At 45.1% G+C, this 22,132-nt stretch overlaps 7 protein-coding genes across 7 annotated transcripts; 2 read left to right on the forward strand and 5 right to left on the reverse strand.

Annotated features, from left to right (window-relative positions):
* Positions 1 to 359: 359 nt before the first annotated feature.
* BHQ10_005974 (uncharacterized protein) lies at positions 360 to 1,465 on the forward strand (the record flags this gene model as incomplete). Its single annotated transcript, XM_040878508.1, has 2 exons — positions 360 to 1,156; positions 1,213 to 1,465. The coding sequence occupies 2 exons, from the start codon at positions 360 to 362 to the stop codon at positions 1,463 to 1,465; spliced, it is 1,050 nt and encodes a 349-aa protein (XP_040734478.1).
* Positions 1,466 to 1,814: 349 nt separating this feature from the next.
* Positions 1,815 to 5,213, reverse strand: BHQ10_005975 (uncharacterized protein; the record flags this gene model as incomplete). Its single annotated transcript, XM_040878509.1, has 7 exons — positions 1,815 to 2,143; positions 2,198 to 2,432; positions 3,186 to 3,410; positions 3,473 to 3,533; positions 3,596 to 3,671; positions 3,736 to 4,989; positions 5,096 to 5,213. The coding sequence occupies 7 exons, from the start codon at positions 5,211 to 5,213 to the stop codon at positions 1,815 to 1,817; spliced, it is 2,298 nt and encodes a 765-aa protein (XP_040734479.1).
* A 1,645-nt stretch (positions 5,214 to 6,858) lies between these two features.
* Positions 6,859 to 9,009, forward strand: BHQ10_005976 (uncharacterized protein; the record flags this gene model as incomplete). Its single annotated transcript, XM_040878510.1, has 6 exons — positions 6,859 to 7,079; positions 7,138 to 7,161; positions 7,238 to 8,609; positions 8,685 to 8,701; positions 8,769 to 8,846; positions 8,916 to 9,009. The coding sequence occupies 6 exons, from the start codon at positions 6,859 to 6,861 to the stop codon at positions 9,007 to 9,009; spliced, it is 1,806 nt and encodes a 601-aa protein (XP_040734480.1).
* Positions 9,010 to 9,489: 480 nt separating this feature from the next.
* On the reverse strand, positions 9,490 to 9,966 carry BHQ10_005977 (uncharacterized protein; the record flags this gene model as incomplete). Its single annotated transcript, XM_040878511.1, has 1 exon — positions 9,490 to 9,966. The coding sequence occupies one exon, from the start codon at positions 9,964 to 9,966 to the stop codon at positions 9,490 to 9,492; it is 477 nt and encodes a 158-aa protein (XP_040734481.1).
* Positions 9,967 to 12,564: 2,598 nt separating this feature from the next.
* Positions 12,565 to 13,824, reverse strand: BHQ10_005978 (uncharacterized protein; the record flags this gene model as incomplete). The annotated part of the gene is made up of 3 exons (XM_040878512.1): positions 12,565 to 13,145; positions 13,207 to 13,471; positions 13,594 to 13,824. The coding sequence occupies 3 exons, from the start codon at positions 13,822 to 13,824 to the stop codon at positions 12,565 to 12,567; spliced, it is 1,077 nt and encodes a 358-aa protein (XP_040734482.1).
* A 2,109-nt stretch (positions 13,825 to 15,933) lies between these two features.
* Positions 15,934 to 17,209, reverse strand: BHQ10_005979 (uncharacterized protein; the record flags this gene model as incomplete). The annotated part of the gene is made up of 3 exons (XM_040878513.1): positions 15,934 to 16,207; positions 16,264 to 16,694; positions 16,751 to 17,209. 3 exons carry the CDS (start codon positions 17,207 to 17,209, stop codon positions 15,934 to 15,936), a joined length of 1,164 nt encoding a protein of 387 aa, XP_040734483.1.
* Positions 17,210 to 20,004: 2,795 nt separating this feature from the next.
* BHQ10_005980 (uncharacterized protein) lies at positions 20,005 to 22,070 on the reverse strand (the record flags this gene model as incomplete). The annotated part of the gene is made up of 2 exons (XM_040878515.1): positions 20,005 to 21,546; positions 21,678 to 22,070. 2 exons carry the CDS (start codon positions 22,068 to 22,070, stop codon positions 20,005 to 20,007), a joined length of 1,935 nt encoding a protein of 644 aa, XP_040734484.1.
* Between the last annotated feature and the right edge of the window lie 62 nt (positions 22,071 to 22,132).

Below are 22,132 nucleotides of genomic sequence, written 5' to 3' on the forward strand. Positions count from 1 at the left end.
CCCCCCCCCACGGTACAACGGACGTCAACGAAGTGGCATTTAACTTATTGGTGAGAGCTTGTAGCAATGACTAAACGACCTATGCGAGTGATAATAGTTGGCGCTGGTGAGATACCGTGATATCGTTGAATAGCTGACATTTGCTCACTCATTATGTAATAGGTCTGGCAGGGCTAGCTCTTGCACATGGATTGCAAAAGGTACGCAATTTTCTGCAAGTTGTCATATTTTTCTCTATCTATAGTAGCATGCCAACTCTAGCTAACATATTTCCCTGGGCTTTGCTCACATAGATGAACATAGGCTTCGTCATCGTTGACCGAGAAACCACCCCAAGAGATCGCAACTGGTGTATCACAATGTCATGGGCTTTACCTCTGCTTCAAAAGCTTGTCCCAGCAAGTGTTTTCGAGTCGATCAATTTATGTCAACCAGACCCTACAACAGACCCAGCCGAAGCAGGTAAATACGGTATAGTCATACGTGACGGGTCGACAGGCAAGGTAAAGATACGACATCAATTTCCAAGTATTCGACGGATCAATCATAAGAAAACGAAGAATCACCTATCAAAGGATCTTTCCGTACAATATGGCAAGCGACTTGTGGATATAACCGTTAGACTAGATGACGACGAAGTGACTGCCCATTTCGCCGATGGTACACAGGAAACAGGCACTATCATTGTAGGCGCGGATGGTGGGGTGTCCCAGGTGCGACGCTGGTTACTTGGAGATGAAGCCGCACAAGAGGTATTGCCATGTCAATTCATGAATTTCTCTTTCAGCTTGCCGGCTGAAATGGCCCAATGGCTTGATGAGAGCCTCGGTCCAACTGTCGAGGTCGCTGCGCACCCGCGCAATATCTACATGGGTATCTCGTTGTTGGACAAGCCCGACGCGACGAAGCCTGAGACATGGCTATTCTACATTCTTGCGGCATGGGCACTAGATGACAGCACCGATGGCGAAAGCTCTGGCAGTCAACTTTCCAAGCTTCGGTCGCGCATGTATGACTGGGCTGATCCATTCAAAACCATCGTCGAAAAGCTTCCTGATGATACTTTGATCAGACAGGATCAGCTGAGGATATGGCATACGAAAGCATGGAACAATCACCAGGGACGTGTGACTTTGATTGGTGATGCGGCACATAGGTAATTAACCCCTTTGTAGAGCCCTGTTTGAGTTGAAAGCTTACAATCAGTTCTAGTATGACGTTTCATCGCGGCCAGGGCGGCAACCTGGCAATCAGAGACGCCTATGAACTTTTCAATAAATTAGTCTTAGTCTACAATGGGGAGAGTGACCGGGAAACCGCGATAGACACCTACGATAGGGGAGCATTCCTCCGAGGCGAAGAAGTTGAGATTTCTCGACAGTGTACGATGGCGTTTCTAGACTACAAGAATATGGAAAATAGCCCAGTATATCAACTTGGTATTAACCCGGCGATGGAATTTTGATCGGGTCTGGTATCGGTCTGTATCATATCTATAGGCTATTTTATAAAACACTAAGGCGAGCGGAATCTCAACCCTGAATGAGTGGGCCCATTTCCATACGACCTACAACTGTGAAGGAGCCCTTCCGACAGAATGATTATGCTCTTGCGACTTTTATCTGGCGCGAATTTGCATGTGTTTCTTCGAATTCTCGCGTTGCGAAATTGACAAACACATCTCATTAAAAGTTGGTATGGATAACTAGCTAATACATAACTATGAACACTTGACGCGGAAACCCGAGAAGATAACATTGCTCAGTCCAAATCATAAAAATAGCAAAAGCGTGCCGACACTATGCATGAATGCCTCACTTCTCAGTCTGGCTACTACCACTACCAAGTCCAATATAAGTTCCCGCACTCTTTGCACCACCCGATATCGAATTACCGACGTATTGGGCACCGCCCTTGGCATTGTTGATCATCGAGTCCGTATACCCAGCTGCAGGACCTCCATATGATCCCTTCTCATCCTTGCCGTTCCTCTCCATTCTGTTGATTCCTTCCTTACCGGCCATGTTCCCGATAGGAGCGGCAAGACCGTTCTCGCCGAGCTGGTTGCCCACAAGGTTGTTGACATCGTCTTGGAGCTGGTCGACTTGGCTGACTCCAGTAATTTTGCTTTTGTTCAATGTATCTGCATAATGTGAACAACGGTGGTTTTAGTTGACTTCTCAGAGATAAAAAATACCTTTGGTCGCATAAGAAGCCTTGTTATCACCTTTGCCGAACCACTTCAGGTATTGATCTTCGATCCACGGCATCCACTTTTCGTATTGTTCTTGGTAGGCCTCTTTTACCCATTCAGAGTAGGACTTCTTTTCTCGCTCCTCGGCGGGCAGGTTGTTGTAGAGGTGCTGCTTCTGCTCTTCCGTGTGCTGGCTAGCCGAGCCCGTTGCTTGTTTGATGGCATCCATCTCGCTAGGCTGTACAAAAAAAGCGGTCTACTAGAAGAGAATATAATGTAAAGGGCTATATATGAGAATGAGAACTGGTGAAAAGGAAAACTGTAGAGAAGAAGAGCTTTTATGGCAGATTAGGGTCTCTGGCTACCCTTTTAGGCAATCCCCATAGATCGAACACGCTGACGTCGTGGTGGGGCAGCCATTGACGTAGCCGAAATGTCTGCAGCCAATCGGAGAATTTGTGTAGTCCCACCAGCCGCCCTAGTAGGGTTAGGACTCTGTCAATGTTTGGACCCAATATCTCTATTGAAACCCATCTGGTGTCATCATACAAGGGATATACTCTGTGATAGACAGTCAAATATAGGAAAAGATACGATACATTCAATGTTGCGAAATGTCTCTATACATTCTCGGGACTAACAGCTTCAAAAGGTTCTGTAGTAATCAACCTCTCAACAAGAAGGCAGATGTTTTATATTTAAGAGCCTTATTATCGACTAGCTCATAGAATCAGTCAAAGTTTAGATATATCAGCTTGTAAACTCGGTACTTCTCCATTGGCAGGCTCGCAAAAGTGAACAAATGCATGTGCGTACATGCTAAAAAATGCATCTATTGACTTTTGATCATAGTGGAATAGTGAAATAGAGGTAGTCCCGCCTTATGGGGTGTTAGCTTCCTCCACGTGGAGTGGCGCGCTGTTGTATGGCCAGTCGTCTTCGCACCAGTTGCTTGTCAAGTGCTTGTTTGACAGGCAACACATTAGCTCACAAGTGCTGCTGCAAAACCGAAAGTCAACGTATCTTGAAGCAAGGCCTCATATAGTCGACGATCTGATGCGCTCATGCCGCCAAGCCGTGCAGCTTCTTGAGGAGCGCCGACCAGTGGCTCAAAGTCGCCAGAGCAGACTGAGCCGGGCTTTGGTAGTTGTCCAGTCTGAAAGTACTTGCGAATAGCCTTGGCAGAACAGACCGAAGGACCGGATCCCGTTGTATGCTAAATCAGAAAACTTGGGTCAGTTGTCTGGTTGTTGGATTTACGCTTCTAGTTTGACGTACGCCTTCCGAGCTTTGCTCAAGAACAACTGATCCATTAAACTGACTGGACATTTTCTTTGCACTGTATGATTTTTAGCCACGGATACTAGAAAAGAATTTACACAAACGGTAGAAGTCATTCACCTTTTCAGTGGAGTAACCGGATCTAGTGTGGTGCTGACAAGCATCAGAGGATGGGATGTGTTCCCAGCGAAAGGGCCTGAAATATTATTCAGTAATTAGATTGTGACCCGTAGGTGAATCAGGGATATCTATGACCTTACCTTTCAGTCGCCATTGAGCCCGTGGTTTCCAGCCTACACAGGTCAAGTATACACTGGCCCAATAATCACCAATACTCTTGCTGTCAGATGCAAGACCATTCCAAATACCTTGAAATTCATCAAGGTCATAGCTGTTGGTATATATGGCATCGCTGCAAAGAATGGCCTGACTAGACGAATCCTCGCTAGTCTCAAAACCAGTACATTGCTGTGACCACGACCCAGCACCAATACATTCCTCTGACAGACACGTAACGGCACGAATGCCTTGTTTGAATGCAGCCATCGATGATCCATCACCTCGCTTGAGTTCTGCCAAGAATTTTGCTAGTAACGGGAATGTAAGGAGTGGTTGATAGACTGAAATGCGTTGAATAAGCTTGAAATCTGACCATGTGACAACTTCGGGTCCGTGGTCGTTCGAAGCCGCCACTGGGATAGACTTGGCCCGGAGGCCGGATTCAATAGCTTCATAAGCCAGTCTTATCTCAGAAGATCCTCCTTTCATGTGGAATGGACATTTTTCTGGGCCAGCTGCATCGCAGTACTTGAAAAACCGGTCAAAAATAGCATCGGCATCAGTGATACTAGATTCGCCTCCACCTTCATAGTAATCATCGGTGTCAACCACGCCATCTAGCAGCACTCTTGAAACTCGATCAGGGAACATGGTAGCAAAAGTAGAGCCCAATACAGTACCGTATGATCGACCCCAGTAGAGTAGTTTCTCCTGTCCACGAGCCCAACGTGTACGAACAGCAATTTTCTGCTTGGCGTCATAGCCTGTAATTATGTCCTCTTCTTGCTGTCTCTTAAGACCTTCATTCTCACGCCATTCAGCATGCCTTTCAATAATCTCAAGCATATCACGTGCTACAGGCACGGTGTTCAAATGTTCACCAAAGGCTTCTCCAGTAGCATCATTGTCATCCCTCGCAAGTAGTACCTCTGAGCAACTTTGACTCAAAGCAGCCATTCGCTGCCAATTCCTCATTAAGGAGTCGGTAGAACTGCCTAGTATTCCATCGGCCTCAGCTTGCAATCCAAAATTGGTCTTTGATAGCATACTAGGGAAGCAACTGAATTGAGGCGTAGTATTGTTTACGCCTCGCGGATCAAAGCCAATAATGTCAAAGTAAAGCGAGTCGTATTTTCCGTACGTTTCTGCCAGAAAATCAATGTCCGCGTCCACTATAGTCTGAAGATTGCGACCTGTGATCAGAGCTTGAGCGACACCTGAGCCTCCCGGTCCTCCTAAACAAATTCAGACCCGGTCAGTTTTTTGCTACATCTTATACGTGGGTCTCTTCCAATTTCGGAAAATGAGAAATACATAACATGAGATTTGAATCAAAATTACCCGGATTGATGAGAACTGCACCTCCATAGCGAGGATCAGTGACTGGAACCTTAGCTGGTAAACGAGTCACAGCGACAGCGATTTTACGACCCAATCCATCGGTGCGATGGTAGTCCATCGGTAGCTCAAGTCTTGCGCATTGGAAACCATCAAAACAGTCATGATATATCAGACTGGAAGATGGAACGACCTAAATTGGCCCAAAATTTTTCAAAATTAGTCGCGAGAACATCAACGAAATTCACTGCATACATACCTCACTCCAGCTGAACGGCTTATTCGGTGAAAACTTCTGATCGTTACCCTCCACCTGATGTCCACTGTTCACAGGCTGAGGAGTTATGTACCAGAAATATCCTGTTGCAAGGATCATCAATGAAATCACAACGGAATGAATGCGAGTATTTTGAAACTGCCTTCGGCGGCCATGAATCGCTGCCCCTGACTCAACCATCTGCTCGCCATTGTAACGCTTGACTTTATCCATGTCTTTACTCCTGATAGTCGCCCGTGGGCAGCGGGAGTGGAAGAATTAAATCCGGGCAACTATACCGGTAGTCCTCCATTCAACAAAGTCGGAGGGTGTATCACACTCATCACAATTCCCCTCCTGCAACTAAGCGTTGGCGGAAAATGGCTGTGTATGCCGCTGCTGACACTAAGCGGTCCAACTAGACAAGAGATACACAGAGCATCGCTGATTGGCTTGTAGATGGTGTCCAATGTGGATCTCATGCTAATCAGCCATCTGATAAGTACGCCAAAGGATCAGCTGTTCTCTTTGCTTTTTTAAACCCCTCATTTTCTGTGAGATCTTCGGTATGCATGTTCTAAGTATCACTTTGAAATTTTCGACCAGATAAAAAAACAAAGTGGCTCAAATTGACGCTTTGCTTGATTTCTACAACGGATGGAGCTGTTCGGATAACAGTGGAACATCCGATCGATGCCCGTGGATGCCATACAACAGAACCAGAACTGTACTTTCGAAACAATGTATATTTCAAATGACTCGAGCATAATTATCCTGTACTACATGTACCACTTACAAACCAGGAAAACCAGTTCATTTGTGTCTTATCATTCGTACAATGCCTATGATTGGCAAATGTTTGCGAGGTAAGTATAAGCCCGATTTTAGTTTCAAAACTACGACATACAACTAGACCGGGTTGAAACACTTCGTTTTCAGTTTTTGAGAGAAGAGCAAGAATCAATAACTTAGCCGACTAAAGTATACATTTCGACATATTGATAAGGACTAGAAGTTAGTGGGAATAATTTACTGACTCCCGGATATATCGCGATGAATATCAGGCATCTTCGAGTAAAATAAACTTAAAACGGGGTATGATATATGGTTGAACGCGTGTCGAGATGTAAACTAGTCCGCAGAAACGTTACATTCCAGCCGGATAATGATCTAGGCTCATTCTTATCAACGACTCAAGATAGGGCTATGACTCGCTGATTCTGATGCCCTTGGCATTCTGATTTCATGAATCTAGCGATTGTTTCTACCTAGGTATGTTAGTAGCCGAGTATATATTCGTGAAAGTGCGCCAGGCAGACTGTGAGTTCGGTAGCGTACTCAGGTTGTGCCTTTAGTCCTGCATGCGAGCGCATCTCTGATTTATTGTCAACGTATCTGCTTTCCAAAATAGCGAAGACGGCAAAAACGAGTATTAAACTCGTTGCACAAACATATAGAGATATTTCTTTCCCTTCATTAACCACATTTCGCCTCTACGCCTCCGGTCCACATGGAGCCTTTATCGAAGCTCAAACAACAATTGCGACGCTCCCCGACAGCGAACAATGGCGACACTATTCACGAAGTTGATCCTGACGCGCCGCCTTATCTCGCAGAGCCAAACGAAGATCCAGAAAAACCTGCTCAGAGCTTTGAGGTAGGCGGTATTGCAAAACTAGAGGCAGCTCAGGCTGTTTGGGGTCGGACGGGCAAATATTTTCTTTATTTTGGGTGAGTTCTTCGAGTTATCTATACGTTTTGCGGATCATAATATTGACTTTAGTATCAGCTTAGGTATGATGATGATTATATTGTACGTTTCAAATTCCGCCGTTACCGCGTCCCTTGATTTTATAAAGTCAAAGAAGTCAGTCTAACGATTGTGTTAGTGAGCTTGACAATGTATCAACATCGTCGTATATTACATATGCTTCGTCCTCCTTCAATCAACTATCCAAGGTTGCAACCGTGACAACGGCAACAGGGATCATATTGGCGATTGTGAAACCGCCCGTTGCTAAGATATCTGACGTACTTGGAAGAGCAGAAGCCTACATTTTCACTATTACATGTTATGTGCTAGGCTATATACTCTGCGCTTCTTCTACTACATTCAACACTTATGCAGGGGGTTACGTATTCTACGCCCTTGGCCAAGGAGGAACCTCCTTGTTAGACTCAGTCATGGTCTCTGATCTCTCTAACATGCGTTGGAGAGGCTTTTCCTACAACATCATTTATCTACCATTCTTGATCACTCCATGGGTGGGGGCGCTCATTGTTGATAGTGTCGTTGATGGTATCGGGTGGCGCTGGGGCATTGGAATGTTTGCCATTTTGATGCCATTCACAGCTAGTTTTATCATCATTACCCTTTTGGTGTTCCAGGGACGAGCTCGAAAAGCCGGTATCATATTTACCAAAAAGCTCACTTTTTATGAGTTTTGTTCGCAGATTGATTTAGGAGGCATTTTCCTTCTAGGTGGTGGCTTTGCAATGTTGTTGATACCGATAACGTTCGCTGCTACAACTACCAGCAGGTGGAGGACCCCCTGGATAGACATTCTTATGGCTCTTGGTGTTGTCGCACTGATCGCCTTGTACCCTTATGAGAGGTATATTGCCAAACACCCAGTGGTTCCGGTGAGATACTTTACAAACTTATCCATCGTTGTGAGCGTGGCATTAGGCATCTTAGATAATATGGGCTTCGGCATTACGCACACCTATCTCTATGCTTGGTCGCTTGTTTCTCACAATTACTCTGCTCGAAATGCAATCTACCTGGCCTATATCAATGGCGTCATGCAGTGTCTAACCGGTATGGCAATCGGTCTTGTCATGTACAAGACACGTTCCTTCAAATGGCTTGGAGTTGCAGGCGCGGCGATTCGCTTGATTGGATATGGGGTCATGATTCGTCTCCGGACTAACGCGAGTTCGATGGCTGAGCTATTTATCGTACAAGTTGTCCAGGGATTGGGCAGCGGCATTATTGAGACCATAATTGTAGTTGGCGCGCAGATTGTTGTCCCGCATGCCGAGTTGGCCCAGGTAACTTCGCTTATCAGTCTCAGTGCTTTTCTCGGTGACGGTATTGGCTCTGCAATAGCAGGTGGGATATATACCGACACTCTCCGTGAACGTCTGCGGTTTCGTCTCGATACTACGAATCAAACCGAGATTGATACCATGTTCAACTCCATCACGGGTACCTTGCCTCTATGGGGCACACCGGAAAGAACAGCGGTGAACGAAGCTGTAAGAAACGGCTATATTTTAAATCCTTTTAAGATTGATACATAATGGTATGCTGACTCAAGATTATCATACCAGTACTCGGATGTCATGGGGTGAGAGGACCTTGTATCCTAAAAGTCTTTCGCTATTGTTGATAGTCACACTAACTTCTCTCAACAGATACATGACGATTGCTGCCCTCGCATTATCTGTACCAGTTTTGATCATATCTTTCTTCATGCCAAACAACAAGCTTGGGTATGGTTCACCCCTTCTAGGATACTTCTCATGAGTAATACATTTACTGACTGACGATGGAATCTAAAGGGACGGCCTGAACTTGTACGAATCCAACCAAGTTGAGGAGCATTCGGAGGTTACACAACAGAGAGAAATGCGAACGAAAGAGAGCCGGGGGTAACGTATACAGCTAAGCATGACAGGATTAACATATAGAGCCAATATCAGCTCAGATACCTGCACAGTGACACTATGTACTTACTTACAATTTTGATCAACCAACAAGCTCATCTGAGCACAGCCTTGATTATTAAACTTCACTTTAAAATACAATCTTCAAGTAACGATTGTGAATCGTGAGTTCATCAATGTGCACGCCGGTAATCAAATCTTAAATTACTATATGTCTATGGATGATCTAAGCTGAAGCAATTTTTTAGATAGTCCATCTAAATAAAATCTATTCAATCATATGTACAATGAAGGTTTGAACTTATATACAATGTACCTCCAACTTCCTTCAGTATGTGCAGTCGGGCCCAACCATTGAAGAGTCGGCAACTGCTGAGTCGAGCAAAATTCCGCTTAAGTAACAGCTGGCATCAATCCGGACTCCCCGGTTATATCGCCGCTGGCCTGAGTGATATCGCTATGTAATTGACTAAACGAGGTGCCATTCAAGGCCGTTGGAGCCAGTCATGATGGTTCCGTCGCCGTCAACACCACCGAAATCCTCCCACAAGGTGAGGCACATATCAATGATATCAGCACCAGCGGTGTCAGCAATAGCTGCTTGTACGGTAACGCCGTTGGCTCCGGTGATTTCGATTGTCTTTCCGCAGAGTTCGTTGTTCTGGGAAGCGCCGAACTGGCTCATGACCGCAGATGCCATGGCGACCAAGGGAATGGTTGACGAGCTAGGGATCTCGGAGGTGAAGTAGGTAGACAATCCACAGCTGCCAGCGGTGTAGAAAATCTCATTGCAGCTGGCATCGTCGGCGAAGGAGTAGATTGAACCATCGATGGCCATGTTCGAGTAGAAGGAGGAAGGAATGTCACGCTTCTGGATGGGGTTGGCTGCGACCTGGGAGCCAAGCAAAAAGGCCGAGGCGGCAATAGTAGCAGCTGCGAACTTCATATTGTATGGTATCGGCTTTCTTGTCCTATTAAAAGCTTTTTACGAAGTAGCGCGAGAGAGCGGCTGGAAAAGTAAGCTGATTGATAAAGGATTGGCTGATTGTACACGACAAAGGAAAAAAATGAGAGCACAAATGAAGGAGGAATATGGCCTTTTATGTTTTTGGAGCTCATGTTCGATTGATTTGAGTCTAGACTGAAATTCGAGATCTTTGCGATGACATGGTAAGGGTTGCATCTGGCCCCCAGATATTGCTGACTGCAAGTTTGGGGATAGTGCTGGTACCTAACAGTAGTCACTCCGTTTCATCCGTTTGAGCTACACTTTAGATTTTGTAATCGTGCATGGTACCTGAAAGCACAGTCGTCAATTAGGTATCACTGGTTGCTTCTGTCACAGTGGTACCTGGAGCTAGTGTAGGATAACTCTAATCTAAGCTAGAGTAGATCTGAACTGTGTAATGTTCTTAGCAAATACTCTTCTCGCTGCGAGGATTTCAAAATATACATCATATGACTGTCAAACATGGCCTTAATTATACGCATATAGTATTTAAATTGTTCAAAGTTGCTTCTTAAGCTGGCTGTAGTTTAAATCTATGTGGATTTACGTACTAACATCGACTCCAGCAACATCCATCCGCCCCTGGGTTACATAGGGCTAACCAACGGCATCTGACTGGGTCTAACGAATTCCTATTTTACGTACCATTTTAGCTACTAAACCTTTTCCGATTAGAAATCACGTAAAATCTCTTCAACTTTGATGCTACATGGTCATGTGAAGTTAGCGTGTCTTGGGCCAAAGGAAGTCATATTGTTAGTTTGCTGATTTTATTGCGACCTCATTGACCAGATCATACCATAGTCTTGTAAATCAATGTCTAGTTTTTTTAAGTGACGCCGATATCCCTGGGTTTTATGAGCCTGCCATGTACTGTAACGCATGACAAACAATCCTTACGCTGCTATGTCTACATTGCTCAACATTGAATATAACCCAGACGTACAAAAGCTAGAATAGGCTATTCATAACCTGTAATTGCTTGTTTGGAATCCTGGTTACTAAATATGGTACATTAAGCTTGCAGATGTACACCAACGTCACTCAATTAAATGTACGTAACCTGACTTGGCAATTCTTGAGCTTAAAACGTCGATACAACCATGATCCAACAATACGGCCGCATCGGCGGGGCTTGTATGTCGGTCAATTACTTTTCCATGCAGTTAAAAACAGGTCGATTTTGACGAGTAGAGAGATCAAAGGATTAATTGTAGTACAGTGTTGATTTAGACTCGGGTATCATCTCCGTAAATCCTGACTACTACGTCTATAACAAAGTCAGCGTGGTTCGTCACGCATATAGGGACAAGAGAATTTCAAATCTATGGATCCAGGCAACTGATTGAAGAATACATGTCGATAGATAAATACCGGCCTCAGTATCGAGTGTTGGAATACTAAAAATATAGAAAAGGAAAAAAGAAAAAATCATGATACCGGTCATCGATGTACGTGCCTGGGTGTGTCTCGATACTGACGACAATATTTGCTAGGCATTGCCCACTATAGCATCCATATGTGACTGGTGATGTTCAGTACCAGATCAATCCTTCTAACTTTGATCAACGGTGCCGTGCAACTCCTCGCTCCAACACATTCTCTCAAGCTCTGCCCTATTTTCCGCCACGGCCTGTTCGCTCGCAAGAGATTCTTCCCAGAGTAGTCGATGAACGTCTGTTTCTTAGGCCTTTTCTGCTTCCAGGTATTCGACTCGAAACTAACGCCGTGGTCTATCGCGGGCTCCATCAAGTTGGTGTAGCATCAATTGGGAAATCAATGGACGTCGCCATAACAAGCCTTGGTCGTCACTCACTCTTATACTCGTCATCCGAAATGCTGGCTTTTCGACGAAATTTACTTTACCCTAATCAGACATCGTGCTGCCTTGGTAAAAAACTAGTAAACATACTAGTCAGGGGGATTTCACATGAAAGCCACGTAGTGTCTTACTTGGGATTCGCATACCAGAAAGTGTGAAGCTTTATAATTTCAAGTGTGTGGAAAAATGTTCTCAATAAATAATTCTTGTGATTGATTCCTTCAATTGAGAAAAAGATGGTTGGATGTTTCTTGGAAGTGTAATGTATCTCTGTACGCCCGCCTGTCAGCACACACAAGGCTGTTCATACGCTGTATAGACAAATTTATTGTGCAGTCACTGACCATTGCAAGTTTGATAAATACTGTCTGGTGTGATTCACACATGTATTACCTCGGCAACATGACCAATAGTCGCAGAGTGAATGGAAAGTAACAGCAGTGGACTAAGGATCTTTTATCAACTGATCAATTAGGTGATTATGGAGGCTTTTTTTGATACTTTCGACAGGCTCGCCTTCAGATCGTGATTTGTATCCTCTATGTGGATCGTTTACTTCTCAATCCACTGGTTTACACGGGAAAACACCGCGCATATTCATGGGAGAAAGCCAAGAAGGGCCGAGATCAGAAGAAAATACGGAACATAAATTCAAAGTATAACCCCCAAAACAACTTAGAAGATTGACAATACAGCGTTCAGTTCCGAGCTAGCTAAGACTTACACAGCATCTCCGCATAGCGCAACGTGTTCTTGCTTGCTCCAGTATCAAGGAAACTAGGATTGATGCAGGCCACAACTGTAGTCCGGCACTTGCGGCTCTCCGTCGGGTCAAATAGATGTTTTAGGACTTTGGTTAACGTGCTCTGACGAAAAGGGATATACTCTTTCTTTGAGAGATCTCTCTTCTCCCTGTCAATCCGCGCCACGCCTCGGATGCAATCTTTTAGTACTGATAGACTCAGATTTATTTCGCGTGTTTCCTTTAAGCGCTCTGTCGAGTGTGAAAATATATCGCGCGCTGCTTCTGAGCCAGCGAGGTCAACTAGGTATAGAATCCCACCTTCTGCTGGCTCGTGTGACGGTCTCTCAATTCGAATGCGACATACTGCGTGCGATCGTGAAGATCCGTCATTTTTGACCGTCGGCGCTGATTGTCGCAATTCTTTTGCCGCCTGGGACAGGGCAAGTAGTTCGGCTTCACTTCGTATGCTGAACTCTTGAATACCGACCAATTGGGTCGTGCCGAGGTGGTCCTCCAAGATTGAGAAGGACGCGCGAGAGTTCAAGAGGTCTAAGTGGGCAACACGGTTAGTTTCAGGCTTAGTGGGAATCATTTTTAATGGCAGAGTTACCATATGCTGAGTTTCCGGCAAGTTCAAACATAGCAAGGTAGATATTGCGTTCACCTTCTAATCTCCCGTCGAAAAGGGATCTCGCAACTAGACGCTCTAGACCACTGATAGTGAAAGTCTTCCCTGATCCCGTTTGCCCGTAGGCGAAAAGTGTTCCTACGTTACCATCCCAGGCCCAGGGAATGAGTGGGTGCACCACGTCTTCGTAGATGGTTTCAGTCTTATCATCTGCACTAAAGACTCTACCGGGTTGGAATGAGGAGGACTGGTGAATCGTGGTTAGTCCTTCAAACAGGTGTTGCTTTTGCAATGCTATACAAAGATCGAATTTGCAAAATATTTGAAGAGGGAATCAGTACTGACATTTAAGGGGGGGAAGCCCCTTACAACGCGCCGCAGCTCATGCAGATCAACGACTCCGCTATTGTCAACCCGAGGAAAAACAGCAACAACTTGTCCAGACAATAATTCCTCATCGGATATAGGTCGAATGCGAGTAGCGACAGTGATGCTGGAAGTGGAGGCCTTAGAGTTGGTTTCGGTCTTTTGGCGGGGTGGCTTAAACCTTTCGACAAGCATTTGATGTCGCGCAGCGTTATCAAGAAGGAATCTTTCCATTGCTCCGTCGACGAGGCGCGGTTGTCGGTTTGTAATTTGTCTCTCGGCTAGATGTCTTTCTCTTAGAATTCTAGATGGCTGTGAGAGAAGCTGTGAGCTTGATAATGGTGAATTATGGGCAAAGGGCTGTGTTTTGTAGAACCTAGGGTCGGGATGTGATGCGTCATTCCCCTATTGGAGACATAAGGTTTTCGAAATGGGCTCACTCTCCACACCGTTGTACATGGAGTAACCGAGTGTCACGGATGGAAAAGAGGGGGAAAGAGGGCAAAGGAACTATTGCTGTGTTCTGCTAATTTTCAGATAAAACGTACCACTGATAATGCTAAAGATATTATGTTCAATCCACTGACTATTTGGAAGAGCGGTATAAACCAAAGTGTTTACATTACACATCTAATCAGAACTTGCATTTTCAGGATTCATTTTTCCGAGAATTAATTCGAAAGAGTATTAGGTCAACCTGAATTCGAAAAGTACTGTACATTAGGGAACTTACTGTATAACAAGAAAGGGATGTCGAAGAACTATATGACTCGGTTCCAGGTCGAATTGTGAAGGAAAAGAACGGGCTTGAATCGAGTGTTGTGGTTGTTGGCGGTTTGACGCGGTAACGCTACCATGCCCGTCGCGACCCGCACCGCGCGCGCGACGCGTATATGAATCAATCAATCAGTTGGACACACCTTACAGTATCGGACCGTGTAGAACCAACAGAGTTGGACTTGGGCCAGATATAACAAATCATGTAACTCTTTACCACACAGGTATAGATAATCCACTGTCTATTTTGAATGGTCTCTCCTCCATATTATACCATATAATGTAATTAATCCTTCTCTGTCTCTTAGGATTTTTCTAGAATTTTTTACGAGACAATGATTGACAGCAACGTGACCCTCTTTGCCATATGTCCATGGTTCGAGGCTCATATCTACTGCTTATCATTAGGATTTGGAGTCAAAAATATTCATGAAATGCTACATCTCGCTATATCCCTAGGTCGGTACTCAAAGTTCAATTTAACCTTACTTGCAACCTCTATGTACAGTCCGTTTCTGTAACTCATTTTAGTCAACTATCTACTCTCATCTACACTGAGTGAGTAGCACTTGTTCCTATGGTAGGATGGAAGTCGAAATTTGAACTAAGCCGATATCAACCACACAACCCAAGTTACAGTACTGGCTACTCATAAAGAGCATGTGTAAAATTCGTGTACTGTTACCCATCCCGACACTCTTCACCTAGGTAGGTTGCGGGTGGGAATTCATCTGAAGACTTTGACCAGAGCCCATGCTGGCAACTTCCACGCCTCCATCATCACGATATGACTGGGATAACTGGTTACACGCCTGACCTCGGAATATTCACAAGACTTTTCATGTCGCATTGTTATCCCGAGACGAGTCTAGACCTATTGTTAGTGTATTGGCAGAACAAGCGGACCCATATTAGGGCTGGAAGATCGTAAATCGTGAAATGTAAACATCAGTGTGAACACTAAACTATCCAAATTTTGTTATGAAGGTAGGCGGACTATTAATTTCAAAGCTTATGTATATTCTATCGTGAACATAGACCTGAGTTATATCTATCTGGAATAATATGAAATCATATTTAGTGGAGACTCTCATATGAAGGATTTGTATAATTTCAGCGCATATCATTACTTCTACCCAATTTACAGAAACGGTTACAAATTATGGCCTTGAATTGGTTGTATTTATTAAGTATAATACGCTACGACAGGGTTTATATAAACTTCTGTGCGTGTGCGAAACCGGGTCTTTGATATTGGTGCGGACTAATTTTACTGAGTTGATCACGAGTCAAAACTCCGCAAACTCTTCTGTAAATTACGAAATGCTTTTATAAAGGATTACGGATAACAAATTAAGTTATATGAAAATTGTGTCATTAATATGTAACCAGACGAAACACACGTCTCGTATCGCATCGGGTCATAAGCACCTCCAAGCAATTGCAAAATCATCGAACGACATTAGTGTTATGAAATAGCTCATCTTACTGCGTAATTGCCGTAATTATCACCCTTCAAGATATTGCCCTAGGATCAATAATACCTGCTATCTTATCATCCAGATCTTAGAAGACATCAGCATTGAGCAATGCTGCACCGGCACCAAAGACCATAGCGGCGCCCATTCCAGCAGTGCGCATGGGCATTGCGCCAGCAGTGCTACTCGAGGTACCAGTAACTCCAGCTCCTGCACCAGCACCAGTGCCAGTGACAGTTGCAGAGGCAGTTACCCCACTGGTGAATGGAATGGCACTTGCGGAGGAAGCACCGGAGAATGCCGGGACTTGAGAAGTTGCGGTGGCATTAGGAGTAGCGGAGGTGTTGTTAGGATTGAGGACGCTGCACGACATAAGTCAGAGTGGCTCATCAATATTCGAGAAGAAATCAGAACATACTTATCAATGACGTGTACAACGCCATTGGCAACGAGCAAGTTTGGAGTAACCACCCGAGCGGAGTCGACAAACACAGATCCATTTTCAATTCGGACAGTAATATTCCGGCCATCAACAGCGGTGTATTGAGTGTCATTCTTGAGATCAGTTGAATAAGCTAGTGTGCCGTTAAGGACATGGTACTCGAGGATACCAGATAGCTGATCGGCTGTCAAGTTACCAAGAGCGGAACCGATAGCCTGAAACGCAGAGTTTGCGGGAGCGAAAATAGTGACGTTCTTAAGCTCATCCACAGTTTGAGTCAGCTTCTCTGCTTGTAGAGCGCCTACGAGAGCGCTGAGACCGGCTGCTGCGGCAGAGGATGAGACATTCAATGGGACCGTGAGGACCTTGTCGATGATATGCACTACGCCCCCAGTGAAATTAAGATCCTGCAGTCATGTTAGCTATCATGAATCCTATATAGAGGCTGGGCATGGGGACATACAGCTTGAGTCACCGTCGAGTTGGCAAACAGGCCGGAGTAGAAATAAGTGTCATTATCCTGCTTGATTGCCTCGACGACCTGTCCACTAGTAACATTGGTATATGCCGTATCATTCAGGTAGGTGTGAATAAAAGCGGGTGTATCGGTAATGTTGCTTGCATAGTATTCGCCCTGAAGAATATGGTAGCTGAGAAGGTCCTCGATGGATTTGTTTCCGCTTGGGCTTGACGCCAGAGCTTTGAAGGAAGTGCTGTTGGTAAAGTTTGCCAACGCGTCATTGGATGGTGCGAGAATGGTCACGTTGGTGATATTGGCCAAAGAATTCGCAATTCCCGGGTAACTAGACAGCAAGGCGTTCAAGCTTGATAACTGAGTCGTGTTGGCTAGGAGTTGGGTTAGGTTTTGAGCCACGATGGCACTTGGCATCAACGCCAGAAGGGATAACTTTGTAGCTTTCATGATTGAATGTCCTTAGTGGCAGGKAAAAGACACAGATCCAACAATCAGAAACTCGTTGCTGCAGTCAAACCGGAGGATTACAGGTAAACACAATAAACCTGGTCGAGAAAAGTGGAATTGCCTGTCAATTATACGGGCATGGCCTCCAGTGTCCATTTCCAACCATGCAGAGAGCATTTTTCGCCGAACCAAGTTTTTGACCGTCTCTTTGCCTCTGATGCAATATTTGAGAATCTTTGCGTGAATCCGGTACCTTCGAGTCGCACAATGAGCTTGCCAATGCGAGCGAAGTGGCTGGGCATGTCGCCATATGCCGAAAAGACCGGATTCATGACATTTCCATAAAGTAAGAGCAATAGCGTAAGCCAATTAATGCGATCAATTGTCCCATATGCACGCGTTCTGATGTATTCAAACGCCAATAGCACTCAATCGCCATGGCAAAATGACGCAGTTTTTGTGGCAGCTTTGTATACCAGCCGGCTGGTGATTGGGCGATCCCCGTGGGGAATCTGTAATAGACTCCACTGGCTGGGAAAAACGCCTCAGAGGCTCGGAACCCGGCCTTTGTTGTGAGTTGGGCGAGACGCAGCGATGATTTGCCCAAACTCTGTTAGCAATGATCTCAAGCAGAGCTTCAGGCTCCATGATGTCACGATTTATCGATGGAATCGATCGGAAATGAGTTTATTATTGATCTGTAATTCGGTGTCATTGCACCACAGCTCGCCATATCTGGTTACACGCGCCACTCCTTGCTGCGGACTCGCATGTAATACTTTTCCGAATAGACATTGAGTGATTTATTGGATCGATCAATCGGTTGATCTTGTAGCAAAAAGCAAGAATATGCTCGGTATGTTCCTCTTCTGGATCTAACCAGGGCGCGTTCGCTCAGAGCTACAAGATCAGGCGACTCTCAAGAGTAAACACAATAATTCAGGACGGCTCGACAACCGATACCACGTTCAGTCGTCCTTAATTATACATAGTTTTTTAAATTGACTTGTCCAGCAATGGGTTGCTGTACGATGTCGGTCAAACCTTAACCTTACTAGGATGAGGGTTCCAGTAGGGTTATTTGTACGATGAGTGAAAGGTCGCCTGCGGCTTGAGACTTTGTGAAAAGGTTTCATAAGTACTGGAATAACAGTAAACATATGTCCAATTCTTGGCTAAGCCAGGTCAATTGTAAAGATTATGAGATTTATGTGAGAGGTACGCAATGAGAAGGTACCTAGATGCCTACAAACTTGATTTTTCCTAACGCGCTGCAGCTTTCCCCTTCTGTTTTAGTGCTCACCTAGTTGCCGCTTTTACTCCCTAGGTAGAACTGAGTATAGTTCTCAGTGTGTAGTTAATTAGATCAATCAGCTTTAAAACGTAATCGGTAAGCGAGTTGGCCATGTAAGCGGGTTGGCCACCTTCAATACATATACAAAATGGCATATATTCATACCCTCACTACTCTACATCAAAGACTTGTGTCTACGCTATCTAATGAATCCGTTTTTAATATATTTTTTATCAATCTACTATCAAAGTATATAAGAGTTTAAATAAATATGTTTCAAAGTAATTCATGTTTTATATAATTACACTAGTTTGCAGTCGTATTATGCATAAATATAGAATTACCACTTTATACTATTCTAAATTAAATATTTTTATTGTATTAAGTGATCTAATACCAATATATACATCATAAATCGAGATTCCCACTAGATATTGAGTCATGATGGTACGAACATAGGCCATTTCGTATGTGCATTGAAGGTGGCCATCCCGCTCACATGGCCAACTCGCTTACCGATCACGTTATAAGCTTTAAAGATACAAAGCGTATAGTATTTTAAGAACATGTATTACTGTAGTAGAATAGTGATAGTCGGCTTTCGGCTTACCTGTTGGGCATTATTGTGTGCGTGTGCGCGTGTGTACTCGAGATTGTTAGGCACCGTCCGTGGTTGGTAACTTTCTACAATTTCCTATCTAGGTACCACACAGAATGCCACGCTTATTATTTTGCAAATAAAATCTCATTTGACCAGTGGCTCATGCTAAGATCGTATGTCATATCTTACTGATATCATTCATCACTATTTTCACCACTCTTTTCATCACTCTTTTCATCTCCATCACTCTTTTTCATGACTCAACACCAGTAAATTTCAAAATACACTTCAAGTCCTTGTTCTCTTTGCCTTCCAACATCTAATCCTCTACGCATTATCTGCTCTCGACGACTTGTATAGACAGAAGGAGCCAGACACGCTGTGGTCATCGCGCCGCAATGTAATCCCCAAATCCCCGGTCCAAAAGCAATTCCAACGAGTCTCCACCCGAAAGCCGCGCGTGATCATGCTGATTGTAAGTGACACTATGGATTATCGTAGCATGTACCTCAAAAGTCTTGCCAATTCATTTCCACTAAATAGGTTAACAGAGGGCCGCTGATGGTTCATTCGCGACTATCTCGGACCATGTAAAACAGTGGGGACGCCACATAGCTCTACCATACGTAAAATGTGCTCATGCAAGTCATCAACCGTTACGAGGTCTACATAGTACTCGAGCCCTTTGATCGCCACAGTGTGGTCACAGTACATACTAATAGGTGGAGTTGAAGACTGATCCTGCAGTATGATTATGACATGGCAACCACAAAACAATCTCGTATAGATAATGCGTTATAAATATTAGGGACTATTCATAGCTTGATATATTCAACACCAACTCTTCATTTTGTATATGCTTAAATCTGTTCAATGCGATGCTGCGAGATTTCAGATAACCTACGGCCAACCATGCCAACTCTCGTGTATATCACGGAGATCTGTCTCAGCCGGATTTTTCTTTAGATAAGATGTGATATCAAAGTTGTGATCTCCTTCCCTGATTGTCCGGCCATTCCCAAAGTAGGCAAACCTATTCCCACTGTCCGAAGTATACTCATACTCAAAATCCTCCCATCGGGGATTGCGACGAATAAATGCTAGGTGCGACGCACTGCCGGGCCAAGCGCCGTGTATTCGCGCACCGGGGCGTCCACCGTTTGCCCAGGAGCTGCAGTTCTCAGTCATGACGGTCGTTGGAAAGTACGCGTCAGCGTAGGATATGAAGTCTTCTACAGCCCTTGCAGACGGCATGATGGTCTTTATACCTTCGCTAGACACCTTCCGAAGAATTTTGGCGTAATACGTGATTTGGGACTCGATACTATGCACAAAGGTGCCGGCAATACCATTGGTGTGCACGGTACCAAGGAAGAGCAGGTTGGGGAATCCAGAGCTCGCCATTCCCAGATAGGTCTTGGGGAAGCCGATCTCCCCGTCATGTTTCCAGGCTGTCTTGAGATCCACTCCGCGTGCACGGATCGAAAACGGAGGCGCAAAATCTATATTATGGCCAGTCGCGCAGAATACGGCATCCACTTCACGGTGAGTGCCATCCGCAGTCTCGATTCCCGTGGCGGTGAATCTGGAGATGGGAGTCTGTATGTATTCCACGTTTTCCTCTGTGAGCGCTTCCAGGTATCCAGGGCCTGGCGTCAGTCTCCTGCAATGCGGAGAGAAGTCGGGTATCATATTCTCTGCCAAACCAGGCTTCTTCGCCATTCGCCGGTGCATAATTTCAGTGAATCTCTCTCGGTAGCTGGAATTATCTTTGGTCCCCGCTTTCATGGCGTTGGCACCCCTCCAATACCGGTCTTCAGCATCCTTACGAAAAGCAAGATAGGTGTCCGGGTCGGTAAAGGAATCAATCTGCTCCTTGGAAATGTACTCTGGCCCGGCCTGGCGTTCGCGGCCGCCCCATCCAGCAGCGATCCACGTCTTGTTCCGCGCATAGTGGTCCAGATGTTTCACGACTTTCTGGAGTTCTGGAACCAGTTGAATACCACTGGCGCCATTGCCGATAACTGCGACCGTCTTGCCGGTGGGATCATAGCTTGGGTCCCAATTGGAGCTGTGTCGCAGGTGACCTTTGTAATCCTTGATGCCTGGATACTCAGGTAGCTTCCACTCGTTGAAGCGCCCAATCGCCGTTATCACGAAATCGAAGTTTTCTACAGAAGTGTGCTTCGAGTCTACGTCCTGCAACGTGAGAGCCCAGGTTGACTGTGCATCGTCCCATTGCGCGGTCTCCACATAGGTACCGATGCGTAGGAACCGGGCGACGTCGTACTTCGTGGTCAAGTCCTTCCAGTACTTCAGAATTTCGGCTCCTGCAGCAAATTGCTCGGACCATTGCAGGTTTGGGGAGAAGGTCGTCTGGTAGACATGAGATGGAATATCGCATCGCACCCCTGGATAGATGTTTTCAAGCCAAGTTCCGCCCTATTATCCAGCATCAGCATGTCCTGCCCACGCCACAACAACGAAAACAAAGGAATAAACGGTTGAACGGTGAAACGGAGTGTGTTCAAAAACAACAGGGCCAAACTTCGTTCAACGAGGCCTGCACTTACCACATCTTTATTCTTCTCAAAGATTGTCAACTGCACATTAGGTAACTTCGCAGGCAGTAAAATCCCGGATAAGATGCCTGAAAGCCCAGCACCAATCACTGCCACACGCAGTGGCCGAAAGTCGTCAATGAAACGATCCTCAAGCTTCAGGTCCGATTCTGGATAGGACCCAACAGTATTAAAGCGCGAGGGTTGTCCGAGTTTCGTTTCGTGGCTGCCAGATGCATCTGTGCCATTGACTATGTTGCCATCTATACTGGTAGGAAGCTCCGTTTCCGAATTCTCACCGTTTTGTACGCTTGAAAATACGGTTTCGCCGTTAGTTTTGGCCGAAGCTTTCCACACTGTTGGAGAAGAGTTGCTCCCAAGCTGAGCATCGGAGTCAACAGCCATAGTGTAGTATGACAACGGACACAGGCGTTCCACGAAAACAATATATTAGCTCTAATCGCAAA

Source organism: Talaromyces amestolkiae (genome assembly GCF_001896365.1).
Source record: "Talaromyces amestolkiae strain CIB chromosome Unknown scaffold11.1, whole genome shotgun sequence".
NCBI classification, from domain to species: Eukaryota; Fungi; Ascomycota; class Eurotiomycetes; order Eurotiales; family Trichocomaceae; genus Talaromyces; species Talaromyces amestolkiae.